We start from the raw sequence: 18,750 nt of genomic DNA, 5'->3' as shown, positions 1-18,750 counted from the left end.
AGTTCTTATATACAGTTGTTAGTTTAGAATCATAAAAATATATTCTGTGTAGCTGATTTGCTTTAATTTGTAATATACTCAGAGTCGTGAAAATCTAGGGCATAGGTCAGCAAACTGCAGCCTGTTGGCCAAAGCCAGCCCACCACCTGTTTCTATAAATAAAGTTTTATTGGCACACAGCCACATCCATTTGTTGACGCATCATCTGTGGCTGATTTCATGCTACAGCTGCAGGGTTGAGTAGTTTCAACAGACACCATCTGGCCTTCGGAGCCTAAAATATTTGCTATCTGTCCCTCTACAGAAAAAGTTTGCTGACCCTCCCTTGACCTAAAGGGGAAAACAAAAGATCAATTTGAAGGGATGGAAAAGACAAGAGAGTTTCCCTCAAAATATTTTTGAGAGAAAAAGAAAGTGTTTCCCCAAAAAGCCTTCTTTTAATTCTGCTCCTGCCCCCCCCCATCACCCTTTGACAATGCAGACTGCGTCGTTAATATGCCAGCTCTAGAATTAGGCAGCCTAGGCATGTTGTGCCCTGGAGGGCAGGCTACCCCACCACTCTGAGTTCTGGGGCCAATGCATGAAGCTGTGGCTCATCGGGACCAGGAACAAGGGTGTGCAGGTAGAAGCACTCTGTGCCATGCTGTTCCTTCCTGCTCTGAGGCTGGGATGGCCCTCGGCTCCCCGGCTGTCATATGGGGGAATCGGGTGTAGAACCCAGTGTGTTTCTCTTGATGCTTCACCTTAGAATACCTGCCCAGCCAGTCACGAGCTCAGGCGCAGAGAAGCACCGGGGGAATGTATAATAATGACTTTATGTATCCCAAGAGAGAAAATTTGCAAGTGATAGTGGATGGCCTTCCTCTGCTGATGCTTAGGGAATAAGCCTCATATGCGAGGGGCAGGTTGGAGGGTCTTCTCAGGCCCCCCTTGTGGGGTGGCTGGAACTCCCCCATTCCTTGAGACCCCACCACGCAGGGGAGCCAAGTCCCGTGTTCTTCCCTTATAGCTTCTGGCTGTTGTGTTCGACACCTTCAATGATATTGAGAAACGCAAGTTCAAGTCTTTGCTGCTGCATAAGCGAACCGCCATCCAGCATGCCTACCGCCTGCTCATCAGCCAACGGGTATGGAGGGGTGGGGGCCGGACCAGGGAGGGGTGTGGTCCCTGTTGCCCTTCACTTGCCCTGAACAGTCCCCTAGACACGCAGGGCCAGCAGCTTTAGAAACCAGGAGTTCTGCCCCTGAGAGAACAAGAAAGAGTAGTGTGCCCCGGGATCCTTTGCTGTCCTGGGCATCCAGAGTAGCTGCCACCAACGGAAGGGGCAGTCTGGGCTCTGTATTTTCCCATGTTTCCATGGCCACCTGCCCTCTCCCCGCAGAGGCCCGCCGGCATCTCCTACAGGCAGTTTGAAGGCCTGATGCGCTTCTACAGGCCCCGGATGAGTGCCAGGGAGCGTTATCTTACTTTTAAGGCCCTGAATCAGAGCAACACACCTCTGCTCAGGTGAGAGTGGATGCCAGGTGGGGCGGGGTGGCCAAAGGCATTCACAAGAGGGACTGGAGCAAGCCAAGGTACCAGGAGGTTGGTGGGCAAAGAAGCTTGTGAGAGACTAGTTTTCTCCACAGAGATTCTTCTAGTAGATAGTATCATTCATCAGGTTTATTCTTACAAGTAACAGAAGCCCAGTCCAAGCTGGCTTGACACAAAAGAAATGAGCTGGCCCCACCAGTTGCTCTCCAGCCCTGAGTGAGGTGGGGTAATCCCATGTGAGCCGGGTGAATGTGCGTGTGCGTGCATACACACACACACACACACACACACACACACGCCCCTGGAAGAGCCTGCAGAACCAGCCCCGAGATCTGCATGGGCAGATCTTGGTCTTCCAGACTGCTGATGACCAGAACCCTCTTCCTGAGGAAGGAAGCGGGCCAGCTATGGCAACACCAGTAAACGAGCTCTGTCCAGGCTGAACTCAGTCCCAGCTATCCCATTAAGTCCCCCGCTAGAGGCGGCTCTGTCCCTGTCCATTTAAGAATTAGAGTAACCCAGGGCAATTCAAGCTGTCAGTGGTTAGTGTAGATGCATGGCACCTGGAGGAGATCAAATGCCCCCAGGTAAGGGTCATTGGGGCACTGAGGTACTGAAACTCGCAGATGTCCCCTCCGCCATTAAAGGGGACCACAGGTGGTCAAGGGAGGCCTGAAGCTCAGTGGGAACAGGTTCTGATTTTTTTTTTTTTACCTTTTCATGTTGCTTAAAACAGCCTGAAGGACTTTTATGATATTTATGAAGTCGCTGCCTTGAAATGGAAGGTGAGTGCTTGTGAGTGGGACCAAAGATCAGAGAGAGGGTGGGCTAACTGCTGGGGGGGTGGAGGGGCGATGGAGGAGGGGAATGAGACTGAGCGCACCAGCGACCCAGCTGCTTCCCTGCTGGGACAACTCAGCTCTCGGCTTGGCTGCCTGCCCTGCAGGATTGCAGGTGGCCCCCCTACAATATGCTCGGACATTTGCACTGTAGCTTCTTGGTTAAGAGCACCGAGTCTCAGGCAGACCCCATTAGTCACTGACATTGGGCAAGTTATCGAACCTTTCCAAGGCTTGTCTCACCAGGGAAATGGGAGAACAATGATCCCTACTTGCAGTTATTTTCAGGACTATACAAAAAGAAGGCATGGACATGGCTCCGTTTACATGCTTCCTGGACATTGGCATCTTTGTCATCGATAGATCTCTGTTTTCTTTGTTGCCCAAGTTAGCCAGGGGAGCAGGGTAAACAAACGGCATCCAGGCCCCCAGGGCAAGGTTCTGATCTCTGGTCCTAACAGCCCCTCTCTGTGGCTCTGTTTCCTGGCCAGGCAAAGAGAAATAGAGAACACTGGTTTGATGAGCTTCCCAGAACAGCATTCCTCATCTTCAAAGGTAAGGTTGACCTGAATATGACATCTTGGCAGCTGGGGACAGATGGAGGTTTCCAGAGACCACAGATGAGCACTTGAAGAGCATGCTCAGAGGGTGTGCCTGTATGTGTGTGTCTGAATGTCTGTGTGTGTATGAGAGACCAACAGTGTGGTCACCCCAGCAGGCAAATAAGTGCATTTTTAAAAAGGTAGTAGGATTCCATTATTCATTCCGTTCTCAAATCTGCCTTTGTACCCACTAGTGTATTCAGGCCATCCTCCTGTGGAAGGATAAATAGCTCATGTATATGATCGCTGACGTCATGCTTGCACAGCATAACATTCAAAATGTTAAAATCCAGGTGTTGCCCCTTCACTGAATGCCAGTTTTGAAGTTGCATGGAAGGGTATGGTTAGCTCGCGGGGGGTTTCTTGTGCAAGAAGGCTGAAGCCTGGGCGTGGGCAGTGATGAACAAGAGTAAAGACAGTGTATCATATATCATGATTTCTCCTGCAGCTAGGGCTTTGGGCTCTGCTCTTAGTCCAGATTCTTTAGAGGGTTTTTGATTCTGTGGAGTGATAGTTACTCAAGTGGATGAATCAATAGCTCCTGGCTGAGTCCAGTGGCAAGTTAAAGTTAGTGGTGGCCAACAAAGCTTCACTGTGCTCCCACCTGGCTCCGGGCTGCCTGGACTCTCTCTCAAGCAGCAGTTGGCTGTGTGGTCTGGCCTGAACACAGGCATGGGGTCATCCTCAGAGCAAACCCTTCCTTCCTCACTCCTGGGCATAAACACCCTGACTGCTCATGGGTGTGAAGTGTGCGGTAGGGAATGTGTACTTGCCAATGAAGATTTCAATGTTAACATTTCTTCTCTTCAAATAGGAATTAATATCCTTGTGAAATCCAAGGCCTTCCAGTACTTCATGTGTAAGTGTGACATACCACAGTTCTAGGCCCCTTCCTGCCTGAGTCTTTTACCATTCCAGAACATGGAGAGTCAAGAGATTAGCCCTGCAGCCATGTTGCTGACTTTTTATTTTAGAAAATTCCAAGCATGCATAAAAGTGGGGAGATGATAATGAGCATCCATGTACCCATCGCCCAGCTTCAACAGCTGTCACCCCATGGCCAGTATTTCTATCCATCTGTACCCTCATGGTAGCTCATCATCTCTTCCCTAGACCTGGAGATTTTGGAAGCAGATTTCAGAACCACAGGATGTGGTCTGTCACTTAAGTCTGTTTCTATCTGTAGGTTTCTCTTCTATCCCCTTTCTCTGTCTTGTGACATTTAGTTAAAGAAACAGGACTGTTTGGCCTTCAGTCTTGTTTTTGCATGCTCCTCTGTTGTTTATTTTCTGCCATTCGGTAGTTACAGCTAGAGTTGTATTGCCCAATGCAGTAGCAATTTGCCAGGTGTGATTATTTAAATTTAAGCAACTCAAGTGAAAAAAGCCACAGGAGCCACATCTCAAGTGCTCAGTCACCACATATAGCTAATGACTACTAGTTGGACAGCACAGAGGAGGACGTTTCTTTTGTCCTAGGAAGTCCTCTTGGACAGTACTCATGGAGAAGCTTGATTGGATTCAGTCTTTCTAAGGAACTCTGGTTCCATTTGGTGGGAAATGGTGTTTAGAGACCACAGTTTGAAACGCTAAAGGTGTTCACTGCTTGGAGTTGGTTATTATTTCAAGGCCTTTCTATGGACAGAGGTAGGATTTTTGTTTTTAAAGATAAACTATATTGGGAGTTTATCCTGACTTTTTAAATTCAAATTCAGTACTATTGCGTTTTTATCTAACTCCCTCATTCTTTCATATCCAGATACCCTCCCCACCCCCCCGTCTTAAAATACTGGCAAATCCTGGTTGCCAACACCACTCACACAACTACTCATTTGCTGTACCTCACAGTAGACTCATAACCATCTCCAGACACTCGTCCAACACAGTCCCGACAACACAGCAACTAGAGCGCTGCTCCAGGGACATATGTTCACATTACTAGGTGGTAAGGTCACTTATAATAATTCTTCTCCCCGTGAGTGTGTCACCAACTGGATATGCATTTAGGTTCCTTTATTTAATTTTATTTTTGATTTTCAGGTGTTGCTTTTTTTTACATTTAGTTTTTGTTTTATACTTACGTAAATTATCTATGTGGTTCCAAGTCAGATCTATAAAAATATGTTTAAGGATACATCGTTTACATCCTGTCAGACCTCCTCCACTGGGTAACTTTTTTTTTGGTCTCTTCTTCCATTTTATAAAAACTATAAATAGATGCATATGGATGTCTATCCCCATGTCTTAAATCAATGACAATACCTATACACTTTTTCCACCTTGCTTTTTTTCAGTTAACAATGTATCCCAGAGACCACTCCCCATTAATATATAGAGATGTTCCTCGTTTCTTTTTAGAGTTGATACTTTACCATTTTGTGAACATGTCATAGTTGATCCGACTATGATCAGGGAAAAAGATCCCCTGTTGATCTTTTAGGGCACTTCTACATTTTTGTTCTCATAAACAGTTCTCTAGCAAATGGCTTGCAGTACAGATTGTTTTGTGTTTTGCTAGTATCTCATGGGGGTGGATCCCTAGAAGTGGGATTGCTATGTAAGAGGCCAAATGAATATGTAATTTTACTAACTAGTTCATGCAGTCATCTTAAAATCACACGTCTCTAGGAACGAACAAACATTTTAATACTCAACATCTTTTACACCAACTTGGAGTAATCTGTAGGTTTTACTGAAACAACTGGTTTCCCTACAGTGACACAGAACATGTTTTTAGAAATCTGTGGCCATTTTCTAAGTGAAACCACTGGTTGATGTAGCTCATGTGGTAAAAGCACTAAGTGGAAAGAAGCCATCATCTATCACGTGGGTGTGCAGAGAATCTCCTAGGGCTGCCAGGAGGGTAGCCAGGGGGGCGGCAGCTGTGAGCTATGGATTTGCACACCCATCTGTGCTTTCTTTCTCTATTATGGGCCTGTTTGCAGACTTGGTGGTGGCTGTCAATGGGGTCTGGATCCTCGTGGAGACCTTCATGCTGAAAGGTGAGTCCTGGCTAGGGGACCAGCCTGTCCTGTGGGCACTCCTGGCCCCACCGCTTGACCTCCTGCTTCTTGTCTTACAGGCGGGAACTTCTTCTCTAAGCACGTGCCGTGGAGTTATGTCGTCTTTCTGACTAGTAGGTTTCTGATGTGGCTTTGCTGAACTACAGGTTTTATTTATTTATTTATTTATTTATTTATTTATTTATTTATTTAAGATTGTATTTATTTATTCATGAGAGACACACACAGAGAGAGAGGCAGAGACACAGGCAGAGGGAGAAGCAGGCTCCATGCAGGGAGCCCGATGTGGGACTCGATTCTGGGTCTCCAGGATCACACCCTGGGCTGAAGGCAGGTGCTAAACCACTGAGCCACCCAGGCATCCCTGAACTACAGGTTTTAAACCCTGGCTAGGGAGAACTTGCATTTGCTTGAGGGCCTCATGGCTCTTCTCCAAAATGGGGAGGCTTGATGAGAATGGAGCAGAAATGGAGTCTGATTCCATCCCACCCCCACCTAAAACTCTTTCATCCTGGATGTAACTCACACTGCCTGGCTGCACGGGGTCGCTCAGCATCCTCTCTCACTGCCCCCCCACCAGCACCCCACCCTTGTCCTGGCCCACAGCCCTCCTGAACAGTGACCTGCTCCCCACCGCTGGTGCCCCTTCTTACCCTGACTCTTTGTACAGGCTGCTTTCTCTGCCTGGTGCACTCACGCCCTGCGCCACCCCCCCCACCTCCCCCACCCCCCACCCCCCACTGCACTGTCCGATAGTCTTCCTCCTCCTTTATATCTAAACATCCCTGAGTGCTAAGCACCATGTTTCCTCCTGTCTGGACCCTAAGCAACATGCAAGTGTGTGCTGTGCTGCATTGTGCACTGCTGCACATCCAACACAGTGCCAAGCACGGGAAAGGTGCTCAGGAACTATCTGGTCGATGGACAGATGACTGGGCCATTCCCAAAGAGGGGGCGGGGGTACCTCCTCTTAAGCAAGTAGTCCCAGTTGACCTGGGCTGGGCCCCTCTGGAGGCTGTACACTCACAATGGGGTATGGGTGTGACATGACCTGTGGGGGAGGCTGGAGACCTCAGAAGAGCCTCAGAGGGAGACCAAGCAGGTCCACATGTGGGAGAGGCTGTGGTTGGGGCCCCTGCTAACTGCCTCCTCCTGTTCACAGTCTACGGGGTGGAGCTATTCCTGAAGGTTGCTGGCCTTGGTCCCCTTGAATACCTGTCCTCCGGGTGGAATCTGTGAGTGGAGAGCGTGTTTCTTAACTGAGACTGACGGTCGCGGGCCCCCTCCCTACATACCCACAGCGCACACTGTGTTCTGCAGTGGCAGAAGGAGGGGCGGAGGGCAGGACAAGGCTCTTGTCTCCTGGCGCCGTTCTGCCTGGGTCAGGCTCTTGTCTTACTCTCAGGCCCCCTTTTTTCTGTTCATCCTAGAACAATTTGTGGTGGCCTCTTCAGGGTCCTCAGGCTGGCTGGCTCTAGCTAGTCATGGGCCCCCACACCCATCCCTGACAATGAGGCTCTTTTCTCTGTAAAAATCATGATACTAATGGAGAAGGCGGCTCCACTACCAGTCGTGGTTGGCAGCTGGCTGGGGTGGTGAAGAGACGCTGTTCCACAGAGACCTCAGAGGCCACTTACCACCCACCCAAGTTAATGCCTCCATGGCATCAGCCTGTCCTCACGAGGTCGTAGCCTTGACAAATAGAGAAGGGTCCAGGAAGAGCAGTAGTATGATGTGCGCCATGCTGTTTTTGGGGTCTTCGTGCACTTCTGAAGAGGCAAGAAGGCCCTCTACCTCGAGCAGGGCTGGCTGACTGGCCTCTAGGTGGGAATCCCACCTGCCCATCCCACCCCTTCCCTTAGGAAGCTCATCAGGGTCAGTGGTCACCCATATAACCCGACATCTGCCACTAGAATAGGGCAGGACCTTCAGGATGGGATTTCTGGGCATTTCTGATCCCTACTGTGTCTGCTGTGCCTGGGGGTCCAGCCAAGCTGGCCTCAGAAACCCCAGGGTAGCAGGAAGCTGCCCCTGCTGGGGTCAGCATGTGGGCCCCTGGGAAGGGAGCACTGAAACCGGGGCTGGGGAGTGGGGAGCAGTGGGAGGGAGGCAGGCCTGGGCAGGCCATTTGGACCACGGCTTCTCCCTCACCCTCCCAGGTTCGACTTCTCTGTCACTCTGTTTGCCTTTCTGGGACTGCTGGCTCTGGCCTTCAACATGGAGCCCTTTTATTTCATAGTGGTCCTGCGTCCCCTCCAGCTGCTCAGGTGACAGGGGCAGGGGCAGGGTGGCGAAAGCCTTGGGACTGGTCTGGGAAGTGGGGGGAAGGAACCCAAAGATTCACAAGCCTCATGTCAGAGATGCACCCCGCTACAGAGGCATCAGGCCCTGTCTCCACCTGTGGGGGGAGTGTGTGGCCTACTGCGCCTCCTCACATCACAGGGATCCAGTTGCCCCTGACTGTGGAGGAAGAGCGTGGCCCATGGCTCAGGTGACCTTGGCCCGCAGCAGGTATCAGCTGCAGCCATAGAAACACATATGGTCAGAGTCATAAACCAGAATGCCACAGCCTCCGAGGGTGCAAGGGGATCTTTGAGGGGCCCCCATGCTTTCCTGGCACAGTCTCTTGTCAAGAAAAACACTCCCTTAGTCTCACCTTTTCCACAGAGACGGCTGCGGGGAATCAGTGAGGCAGCTCTCCATAGAGACCCCCGCCCCCCCTTAGCACCTAGGGGTCTTCAGAAGTCTAGGTATTCTTGTGGGTATCAAGCTATGATCCCATACGTGGCCTTCCTGGAAGGAGACATGGAGGTGGGGTTGGTGGTCAGGGGGCAGGGTCTTGCTAGAAGAACCTGCAGCGGTGCCCCAGTGTTGGTGGCTGGGGTCGGGCGAATGTCAGCTTCCTCCCCGTATGTGGTGGCCAGCTGAGCTGCCGGCCTCCATGTTCCTGACTCCTCTGAAGGCATGGCTTCTGTTCCCTTCTTTCTGGGGCTTTCCTCCTGGCCCTGTTGGTAAATGGCACTGCATAGCCGCTGCTGCCTCCTCCCCCAAGGAAGAGGCCAGGGAGATGCCCTGGGGCCGTCTCCCCACCTCCGCCCATGCCCGGGAGCGGGGGCTGCAGCCACACCGGCATCTGAGCACCATCGGGTCTCTTCCCTCAGGTTGTTTAAGTTGAAAAAGCGCTACCGTAATGTGCTGGACACCATGTTTGAGCTGCTGCCCCGGATGGCCAGGTACTGCCCCACCTCCTGGCCCCCAGGGCCAGGCGCCACGAGGCTTGTGCCCCTAGGGGGACAGCTGGGCGGTAGTTGGGGGAGAGGAGGAGGCCTGGAAAGGACTGACATCGAGGGTCTGACGGGTCTCCAAGGAGACTGAAATGTGGACCACCTCGGGTCTCCCTGGTACCACTTTTCTCCACTGACCTGTCTGAAATATTTAGTAGGGAGGGCAGGGAGCTGTCAACTCACTTACCACCTGTGTCTACATTCACAGGTAAGGGGTCACCTGTGAGTCTACCTTCACAGGTAAGGGGTGAATCTCTGGTAAAGGGGCATCTGTTACTAGAGTCCTGATTCGAGCTGTTTTTGACCTCAGACCTGAATCACAAGGCCCCTTCCCTGCAGACACTTTCCAGTTGGTAAACCTGGCTAGGGGCATGCCTGTCCATCAGTCAGCGCAGTGGGTCTGAGGATACTGGGGCTGCCGGAGGCACCGGTCTCTCCCGCCTGGCCCCAAATCACTCTGTCCCTTCTGACCCTCCTCCCTAGCCTGGGCCTCACCCTGCTCATCTTTTACTACTCCTTCGCCATCGTGGGCATGGAATTCTTCTGTGGAATCCTCTACCCCAACTGCTGCAAGTGAGTACACAGTGGGGCCCTGCCTTGCCTGCCCCCAAGCAGCCTGTTTTTTCAGAGGACCCAAACCAGGACTGGTGCGCCCCCAGGCTAACCGCGTGGGTCTCCCGCAGCCTTGAGGGCCTCAGGGACACAAGCCCTGGAGCACCCTTCAAAGCCCTGGAATCCCTTTGCTTTGCATTGGGGGGGGGGGGCTTAGTTCAGTGCCGTAGCTAAGGGAGGGGCCTGGAATTGGGGATGTCTCTGAAGTGAGGACATCTGAGCAAGTTTCCCTGTCCCCAAGCAGCCCTCCGTCACCTTGCCCTTGGGGCTGAGGTCTGAAGGCCACCCCAGAACCAGGAGCAGTCTGAGGTGTGAGTTCCATGGCTTCCCCCTACTTCTCTGGGGGCATGGGCACTGGGCAGACACATCAACCCAGGCAGACAGATACCCACAGGAAGGCCTTTGGGGGCAGGGGTAGAGCGTGGGGAGCACAAGCTCCCATAACCTCTCCTTTCCTGAAGCCACCACAATGAAAGCAGTGTACCCTGGCATTAATTCTCGAGTCACGGCGCTCTCTTTAAAATTTATCCCATAAGGCCTCAAGCACAAACTCCTTACAAAGGCACTGGCAGCCATTTTGAGAGTCAGGCTGAGCTCAGAACCAGAGGCCGGTAGCTGTGGGCCACAGACCTGGCAGCGCGCAGAGCCACCGGGGCGGCGGCATGAGGCCTGGGACTCTGCCTTCTGAACAAGTTCCCTGGGGGACCGAGGACCAGAGTAGAAACCTCAGCATGAGCGTTAACACACCAGCCATAAAGGATTGGAAGGAAAACAGCAAATAAGCTCTCCGAACCTGGCAGCCTTCTAGAGCACTCCTGCCCGGGGCTGGGGCAGGCCCAGCAAGGAGCTTTCTGCTCCATGGGGTCACTGCCCGGCACCCAGGCTCTAGAGCAGATCCCAGACTGGGGAGAACCAGGGGAGACACTGTCTTCCTCTCCCTGCCCGGTGTCTCCCTCTGGTATCTGGGAGGGAGAGGGCTTAGCTGGTAGCAGAGAAATGCCAAGTGGATGCAGATAAGCCGGGGGCGAGCCCAGGAGTTCCCACCAACACCCGACCGCTGAGAGGAGCCAAGGGCTTCCCATGGGCCAGAGAGCTGGGTGCTGGGCCAGCACAGAGGCTCCCTGGGCAGAGCTGGGTTTGCTTAAACCTTTTGTCCTCTGTCGAGGTGACCAATTTCCACGTGACCTTCCCTTCTGCCCCTCTGTCTCCCTGGCCAGTACGAGCACAGTATCTGATGCCTACCGCTGGCTCAATCACACTGTGGGCAACAGGACCGTTGTGGACGAAGGCTACTACTATCTTAATAACTTTGACAACATCCTAAACAGCTTTGGTGAGTGCAGAGGCCACTGCAGGCCCCAGGTGTGGCCTAGCAGAGCTGTCTGACGCCTCCCCCTTCCTGGCCATTTGCTATGCTTTCTGGAGTCCTCCTGAGCCTCCATGGAGGCTGTGGTTTACCCCGCCACAGGGGTGCAGGCCGGGCCAGATCCCAGCACTCACTCACCACCAGGTTTCGTTCCTGGGAGCAGAGGGGCTCCGTGCTTTGCCGAGAGGCGGGGAAGCCTGAGGCCAGGGAACCCACCCCCAGTCACAACCCCACAGTTGCAGGGTGGGACAGCCATACCAACCTGCCAAGTGCCCTATGCTGACCCCAGCTCAGGCCCACACGGCAGTGCTCCTGGGTTTCATGGAGAGGCTGGGGCAGGGGCAGGGCACAGCTCAAGAGGGAAAGGGAGCCCCTCCTGGCATCCTGGATCTACACCAAGTCAGGTCTGAGTAGCTCTTGTGGGAGAGTTTTTGTGGTCCCTCTCCTGTGTCTCCCACTCTTTCCCTGCTGCCCAGCCCCAGCCCTGGTTTGTCATAGGCACAGGGAGTGCCCTTTGGGGGACAGGCCAAGATGGCAGCACTCCCTGTGGGGTGAGCACTCAGGGGAAGCTTTGGCTGATACTTCTAGGACTCACAGCCCAGGCTGGCAGACGGGGATGCCATCATTTAGGTGCATGGTACCCAGGATAGGTGGAGAGAGGCTACTTGAAATAGACTTTGAAAAAGTGATTCTGATTGAAATACTCCTCGCTCTCCCTTGCCTTTGGCAGTGACCTTGTTCGAGCTCACAGTTGTCAACAACTGGTACATCATTATGGTAAGGACCTCAGTCAGCTCCTGGGGGCCTCTGCCCACCATCCTCTGAGACCAGCTCTGGTCTTGCCTGGCCCCAGATGGGATATGTCACTCTTCTGTTCCCTGTCGGGGTTGGGGTCCTGTGTCACACAGGGTTGGGGTTCTGCGGAGAGCCCACAATGTGGGCTGGGCCCCAGGAGCCACCCCTCTGCATTTGCTAGACGTGGCTTCCATGCCTGCCCACCCCATACATCCCCTGGGGGCCAGGAGATGCCAGTTAGCCTGTGGATCTCTGTCCTCCTCCAACCACTGTGGGAGGGACTCTTTGACCAAGAAACAGTGTGGCAAACCTTGGGTTTTGTTTTCCATTCCTTAAACTCTTCTAAGTGCCATCCCTGCTTGGAACCAAGACTACCCGGGTTAGTCCTGAACCCTGCACCCTAGGGAGCATCCAGGGTTTATGCAGCACAGAGGGGTTTTTAGATCTGGGGAGCGAGGTGACCCTCTTCTCCCTGGGGTTTCCCCACAACCCGAGGCAAATTGGGTAGGGTCTGTAAAGAGCTGGGCATGCAGGGGACCCTGGAGCAGCCCGAGCACACAGCGACCCGGCCCCACCCTGCTGCTCACTCACTGGCTGCCTCCCCTTGTCCCCAGGAAGGTGTCACCTCTCAGACCTCACACTGGAGCCGTCTGTACTTCATGACTTTTTACATCGTGACCATGGTACGTCCCTGGGGCTATGGGACACTCTCCGCGCTTCACCACTCCTGAGTCTCCAGCTGCCCCAGCCTGGTGGGCAGGGGCCCCCAGGGAGGAAGGGCCAAGACCAGGCAGCAGCATCCCACACGGCTCCGCTGGCTGTGGGCCCTGCAGCAGCTCACATTCTCACCCTCCCTCTCTCTCTGCGCCCGGTCAGGTGGTGATGACTATCATTGTCGCCTTCATCCTTGAAGCCTTCGTCTTCCGAATGAACTACAGCCGCAAGAACCAGGACTCGGAAGGTCTGTGCAAGCAGCTGTGGCCGGAGCATGCCCGCTGCTCATCTGGCTGGCTGCCCAGCTGTCAGCTTTTTTGCTGTCCAATCCCACTGTCTGGTTGTCCAGGCTCCTGGCAGTTTAGCTTATCTGCTGGCTGATCTGTTCCATCTCTCATGTGCATTGATTTTCAAATACTTAATGACAGAAGAATGCTCTCAATCTCACGTTCAAAATAAAAACAATCCACGTCCAAGATTAGAAAAATTGCAGAGCAGAGACAGGCTTATTGTGAACGCAGCAGCCCTGTGCCCCGCCTTCCCACGCCCCCGCACACTGTCATCACAGCTGGCTGTCCCCTTCTGTATGATCTCCACATTTCTAAATAACATGTTCACAGTGCAGTTCTAGATTTAAAGGGTGTGAATGTTATACCAGTGGTTCATCCTTCTGCAACTTGATCGTAGCTCTGATCATCGCCTCTCTTCTTCCGGGTTGCAGAGCTTTGTGCATACTGATCCTTCCGGATTCTCCGTCAAAACCACCACATACCTATTACTTATTTCCACATCTGTGTCTTATCAGGCCACCTGGCTCCATGCCAAAACTCTATCCCCTATAAGCTGCTGGCCTGACAGCACCCCAACACCCACAGCAAAGGGAGGGGAGAGGGTGTAAGTGCCAGGCAGGCAGGAAGTGGGGGACATGTTGTACTGATGCTGGTTTGCTCCGAGAGGGAACATAGGGAACTGCCAGGGCCACGGGGAGCAGGGCTGAACCAGACCTGGCCAGAACCCCCAGGCCTCCTTCCCAGTCCCGGTCTCCCCTCCCACAGTTGATGGTGGCATCACCCTTGAGAAGGAAATCTCCAAAGATGAGCTGCTTGCTGTCCTGGAGCTCTACCGGGAGGTGCGAGGAGCCACCTCGGATATCACCCGGCTGCTCACAGTCCTCTCTCAGATGGAGAGACACGAGGTGAGGAGCTTCAAGGCCGCTTCTGACGGAGTGAGGGGCAGGTTTCGGCCTTGTGCAAGGTCTACCCTGCTGTCCGCCCCTCAAGACTGCTGAGGCTGGGCACCCGCGCCCCTGCTGGGGCAGTCCCTGAGCCTCCATAACTCTCTTTTAGCAAAACACCGTGGTGTTTCTGGGACGGAGATCAAGGACCAAAAGTGACCTGAGCCTTAAGATGTACCAAGAGGAGATTCAGGTAGGTGTGCCCTTGCCCATGCTGCCTGGGAGTGGGCCTCCCCCCTGATGAGCAGGGGCTGCCCTCCGGTTCCTTCCCTGAGTGTGGAGTAGGGGAGGCTCCACATGGGATCAGGGCCTCCACTGGGACAGCTGCCCGTGGTGATTGGGACGCAGGGCTGGGCGGGGCTTGGGCTCAGGAACCCTCCTTGTCCCTGCCCCAACATGAGCAGCTCTCCCATACGGCCCTGCTGCTTGAAGAAGAAATCTGCAGAACCTGCCCGATTTCTTACCCTGAGACAGAGCCGCAAGTGCAGTGGGAACAGCAGGAGACCTAAGGGGCAAGAGGGGAGTGCAGGGGCCATGGTGAGCTGGCAAGGGGAGGACAGCCCCTTCTTAGGTACATTAGGTTCTCCTGTGCCTTAGGTCTCTTTTGGAATTTTTGGCTGTTTGGGGTTTTTTGTTGTTGTAATCGAAGAGAAGGGAGAAGTCAGAAAAATTTTTATTCACAAAATCTCCCCGTCTTTCCACATCGAAAGCTAAGTAAACTACCTTGCAAAGCACCATGTGGGCTGACAGCCTGCATTCCAGGCCGCAGGCCACCTGCGCATGAGCTTTGCTTTGGGCCTTCTGTTCAGCCTCCGGGTCCCAGGGCTCGGGATAGTCTCCCACGCCGTCCATTGTGACCGTGCTGCCTCTGGCATTCTATCAGCTAGCAGCCCTGTTTTCACTGGGACAGTGATGACCAGTGTCCACGCCCAAAGGGTAGGGAGGCTGCGTCACCCCAAGCTGACTCACATTTTCTGTGAAAACAAAGGGGTACAGGTGCATAGTGGTTTGTGAAACGAGCCGCAGAGACATGAAGCCAACATGAACCTTGGCATCTGCTGGCTCCCTCAGGCCATTCACACCTGTGAAAGGGGGACAGCCTCTGGCTCAGAAAGCAGAGAAGATGGCCCCACGTGGACACACACTCAGCTGCTGTCCTTTGTCCCCTGCCTGTCTGTCCACTCCCAGCCTCAGTGTCCCTCTCTGTACCGTGAGAGGGGCAGAAAGTCCATCTCAGTCTTAAGCTCTCAAGTTCTGTGGCTCAGATTCTTTAGACATGTAAGGTAGCTTTCCTAATTAATTAATCACCTGTCTCTGAAAACGTCAGATGGCATAACAATATAGGTCTCAGGTCGGTGACATTTTTTTTTTTTTTCAAAATGCTCTCATAGCCATATTGGAGGGCAGGACAAGGAACATGGGAGTTAGGAGAGGCTCTCAACTTCATCCGGCCTCATATAACTTCTGAGCCTCGCTTTCCTTGGGTGTGTCCTGAGGACACAGTTCCTGCCAAGCTCAAAAGGGAGAGCACGGGGGATCCCTTTGTGAGGGACAAAAGATGACGTTTGCAAAGGGAGGATGATGATGACTACCTGGGCCTCGCTTAAAGAGAGGATGTGTGCCAAGGAGAATATTTATAAGGAAGTTAGCAAACCTCTAATTACTAAGGGAAAGATTTCATGATGATTCTTCTATTTGGGCCATATGCAGAATTCCCAGGCGGTCTGGGGGCCAGGGAACCTTGCAGCGACTGCAGTCACAGTTGGGTGGGGCTGGCAGCCCTGCTTAATCCCCATCGCACATTCACAGGAGTGTGTGCCCCGGGCAGGGGAGAGGTGGGCAAGGGGACGGGCACTCTTCCGGCTAGGGCCAGCACAGGGCTGGCTGGGAGGGCTACAGCCCGCTCAGCACCCTGTCTGCGCGCTCTGCTCTAGGAGTGGTACGAGGAACACGCCCGCAAGCAAGAGGAGCAGCAGCGACAGCTCAGCAGCAGCGGCCAGGTCCCCACCACCCAGCAGCTCCCAGGCAGCCGCCAGCGCTCCCAGACCATCACCTAACCCCAGCGTGTGAAAGCCATCTCTTCTATGCAATAACACAATAGTATTATTTTACTACAATGTATTGAAAAAAATGCGTGTGTGTGTATACATGCACATGCATTCATATATATGCACATATTTATATATAGGAAGAGAAAAGACAAGGTGGGGTTTGGTGCGTAACTGCCCTGCCCTGTTTTCCTTAACCCCAGAAGTTGCTTTGGTTTGGGGGGTCAGGCCACCTTGAGCTCTTTCTATTGTGGAAGGTTCTGGAAGGCCTCTTCAGAAGAAGACCACTTCTGCGATCTCCGCAGGGCTCACCTTCAAAGTGGGCCGGCCCACCCTAGGCCAGATCCAGACCGTCTTCCCGATGCTGCTCTCACACTCGCGTCCCGGCTGACTGACAGCTTCCCCACTAACTTTCCCTGCAGCCCGTGTCACGGGGTTTCTGTGGCCTGCTTTAGGGACAAAACCACTTAGGATGTGGGTTAGTGTTTCTATATATATGATAATATAATACAGCATTCCTTTGGGGGAACCAGTGCCTAGGGCATAACGGAGAGAGTAATCAAGGGGTGTGATCATCCCCAGGCAGTCAGATCTCAGCCAGTGCTGGCAGTGCGAGATTGCTGGAATTTCACACCCCAGCCCTGGACGCCTTCTCTCCCACACTTCCTTTGGGTTAACTCTTGTTGCTGCATATCCTTGTAAACGCCTCCTTTAGAATCTCAGCCCAGCAGGAGGGTAGCAAGCAGCAGGCCAGGCTGATGGCTACCATCCGGGGCCAATCCCTGAGATGGGCTTTCTCCACCAGATCCCTTTTCCCTGTGATTTTCCTGTTCCTGCAGAGAGACATCCTGGTAAACACAGGATCCTGCTAAAGACAGTGGCGGATCCTTCACATCGGGCATTAGGTTCTGCAGCTGGGAAGGGGCGCACCGAGCAGATGCTGACCGCGGGAGGTCCACAGCAGCCCTGCAGCTAGGCGCCTGCTGGTCCCCTGGGACAGCACCCCCACCTTGAGTAGTCCCCTCCGTGGACTCCACAGAGGCCAGAACAGGGACTCAGCTTGCCCCAGGTTTTGCCACTGGCACAGCTAGGTTCAGGTGGGCCCTCAGTTAACTGAGCACCCCCTCTCCGTATCTTGTGGGAGTTCTCCTGACAGCATGATTGGGGTAGGACTGGTGCTTGAATTCAGAGCAGGCGTTGGGGTTGGCAGCCCTGGTGAGCACTGTTGGTGGCAGCAGCAGAAGCAGGGTCAGAGCTGAGGGTGGTTCGGCTCACCTGGGCTGCAAACTCCAGTGGTGCAGGAGGGGGAGGTGGTAGGGTGAAAGGGGTGGGCAGGGGGCAGGGGAAGCAGCCCCCACTGGGCCTTCTGGTCTAACCCCAGCTTTCCAGACTCCTCCACAGCCTCCTAGCACTTAGGAAGGTGGGTGGGTGGAAGTTCCCCTGCCACACTCTCTTCGTAGCCGGGCATGGCCTGATCCTAGGGGTCCCATACTGGCTCCCCCTGCCGCCTCTCCCTGGCCATCTCCAAGGCCAAGTCTTCTCGAGGGTGGCCCTGGAGTGGCTGATTCCCAGAGCCAACATTGCACGGCTGTGCCCCTTACCAGGGGAGGAGCAGTAGACATTTGTTTCTGTTTTTAAAGCACAGCCCTTTGGGGAAACAATGAAACAGTGAGATCCCCACGGGGCACCAGGAGATTGGCATTGTCCTCTCTGTCTCTGGAAGGCCACCAGCCAATCAATATGTGCAGCTCTGCATCGAGCCTCAAGCCAGAACCCCTTGCCCTCTCCAGAGAAGGAACTTTATTTATTTGCACAATTGGGTGCCTTTAAGCATTTGTGTGTTGAAATGGGTATTTTGGAATCCGGAGTCAAGGGGCAACTTTCAAAGAAGGATAGGTCCTCTGCCCTAGTGTCTGGGCCTCATTCTAGTACCCTCCCCTATGAACGAGGGAGGGGCCCCAGGGCCATTGCCCCTGATGTGTGTGGGGGAGCTAGTACCAGGACGGGTGGTAACTAATACTCCCTCCAGCCCTGTCCTCTGAGAAAGGCCCTTGTTTAAGCTAAATGGGATGAATGCAGTGGCAATCATGCAGCCGGCGAGACTCCAGCCAGTAGTCAGCATCCTTATAATGGAGGCTAAGGGCAGTTGGCCCCTTGGGGTCACTCAGGGCTGTGAGATCTGAGGGGCCCGGGACATTATCCAGCTCAGATGCCCTCTCACCACTCAAGTCCTAGCTGAATGAAACCAAGGTCAACCTTGCAACCTGCCCTGGGTCCCACCACCTGCCCTCGGCTGTGATGGCACTAAGCCCCTGCCCTGCTTTGGGGGAACACCACATGGTCCCTCCTCCTTGCTTCCCTTCCCCAACCCAGCCTTACTCCACACATGACAATCATTTTGTACGGATAGCGGGAGCAACACTGTAAGGTTTTGTACATCGGTGATTTGTTACCTAGAAAACCCACTGTGTCTCCAGACTTCTGGCGTATTAATTAAAAGCCTCTGCTTTGTAAACGTGGCTGCCGCCTCGTGACTTCCACCAAGTGCCGTTCTGTGGTTTCCGGTACTGTGGGGAGAGGGGAGATGTCCCATCCATGGTTGTTCCTGGCCCCACCTCCACCCCACATCTAGACCTGCCTCAAAGCTCAGATACATCAGGCCCAAGAGCCTTTTGGCCTTGGAACCAAACACACATCACCT

General features: G+C 53.5%; 1 protein-coding gene across 4 annotated transcripts in view; it reads left to right on the top strand.

Moving 5' to 3' along the window:
• Nucleotides 1-18,564, top strand: part of TPCN1 (two pore segment channel 1) — a 64,120-nt gene extending 45,556 nt beyond the window's left edge. For 3 of the 4 annotated variants that reach the window (XM_055322379.1, XM_055322378.1, XM_055322381.1), the window contains 18 exons: nucleotides 1,010-1,126; nucleotides 1,382-1,506; nucleotides 2,270-2,318; nucleotides 2,864-2,927; nucleotides 3,789-3,833; nucleotides 5,919-5,975; nucleotides 6,056-6,109; nucleotides 7,159-7,231; nucleotides 8,156-8,263; nucleotides 9,158-9,229; nucleotides 9,764-9,853; nucleotides 11,110-11,225; nucleotides 11,989-12,035; nucleotides 12,668-12,736; nucleotides 12,930-13,014; nucleotides 13,823-13,962; nucleotides 14,114-14,194; nucleotides 15,936-18,564. In XM_055322379.1, coding sequence (XP_055178354.1) covers nucleotides 1,010-1,126; nucleotides 1,382-1,506; nucleotides 2,270-2,318; nucleotides 2,864-2,927; nucleotides 3,789-3,833; nucleotides 5,919-5,975; nucleotides 6,056-6,109; nucleotides 7,159-7,231; nucleotides 8,156-8,263; nucleotides 9,158-9,229; nucleotides 9,764-9,853; nucleotides 11,110-11,225; nucleotides 11,989-12,035; nucleotides 12,668-12,736; nucleotides 12,930-13,014; nucleotides 13,823-13,962; nucleotides 14,114-14,194; nucleotides 15,936-16,058 — 1,515 coding nt within the window. In that variant the 3' untranslated portion in view covers nucleotides 16,059-18,564. The remainder of the gene's footprint in view (nucleotides 1-1,009; nucleotides 1,127-1,381; nucleotides 1,507-2,269; nucleotides 2,319-2,863; nucleotides 2,928-3,788; nucleotides 3,834-5,918; nucleotides 5,976-6,055; nucleotides 6,110-7,158; nucleotides 7,232-8,155; nucleotides 8,264-9,157; nucleotides 9,230-9,763; nucleotides 9,854-11,109; nucleotides 11,226-11,988; nucleotides 12,036-12,667; nucleotides 12,737-12,929; nucleotides 13,015-13,822; nucleotides 13,963-14,113; nucleotides 14,195-15,935) is intronic. The other variant, XM_055322382.1, reaches the window with a different exon arrangement.
• Nucleotides 18,565-18,750: the final 186 nt, after the last annotated feature.

The sequence above is a fragment of the Nyctereutes procyonoides genome, unplaced genomic scaffold, assembly GCF_905146905.1.
Source record: "Nyctereutes procyonoides isolate TBG_1078 unplaced genomic scaffold, NYPRO_anot_genome, whole genome shotgun sequence".
Classification (NCBI taxonomy): Eukaryota; Metazoa; Chordata; class Mammalia; order Carnivora; family Canidae; genus Nyctereutes; species Nyctereutes procyonoides.
The sequence above is the reverse complement of the archived record's forward strand: the minus strand, read 5'-3'. Positions and strand labels throughout refer to the sequence as shown.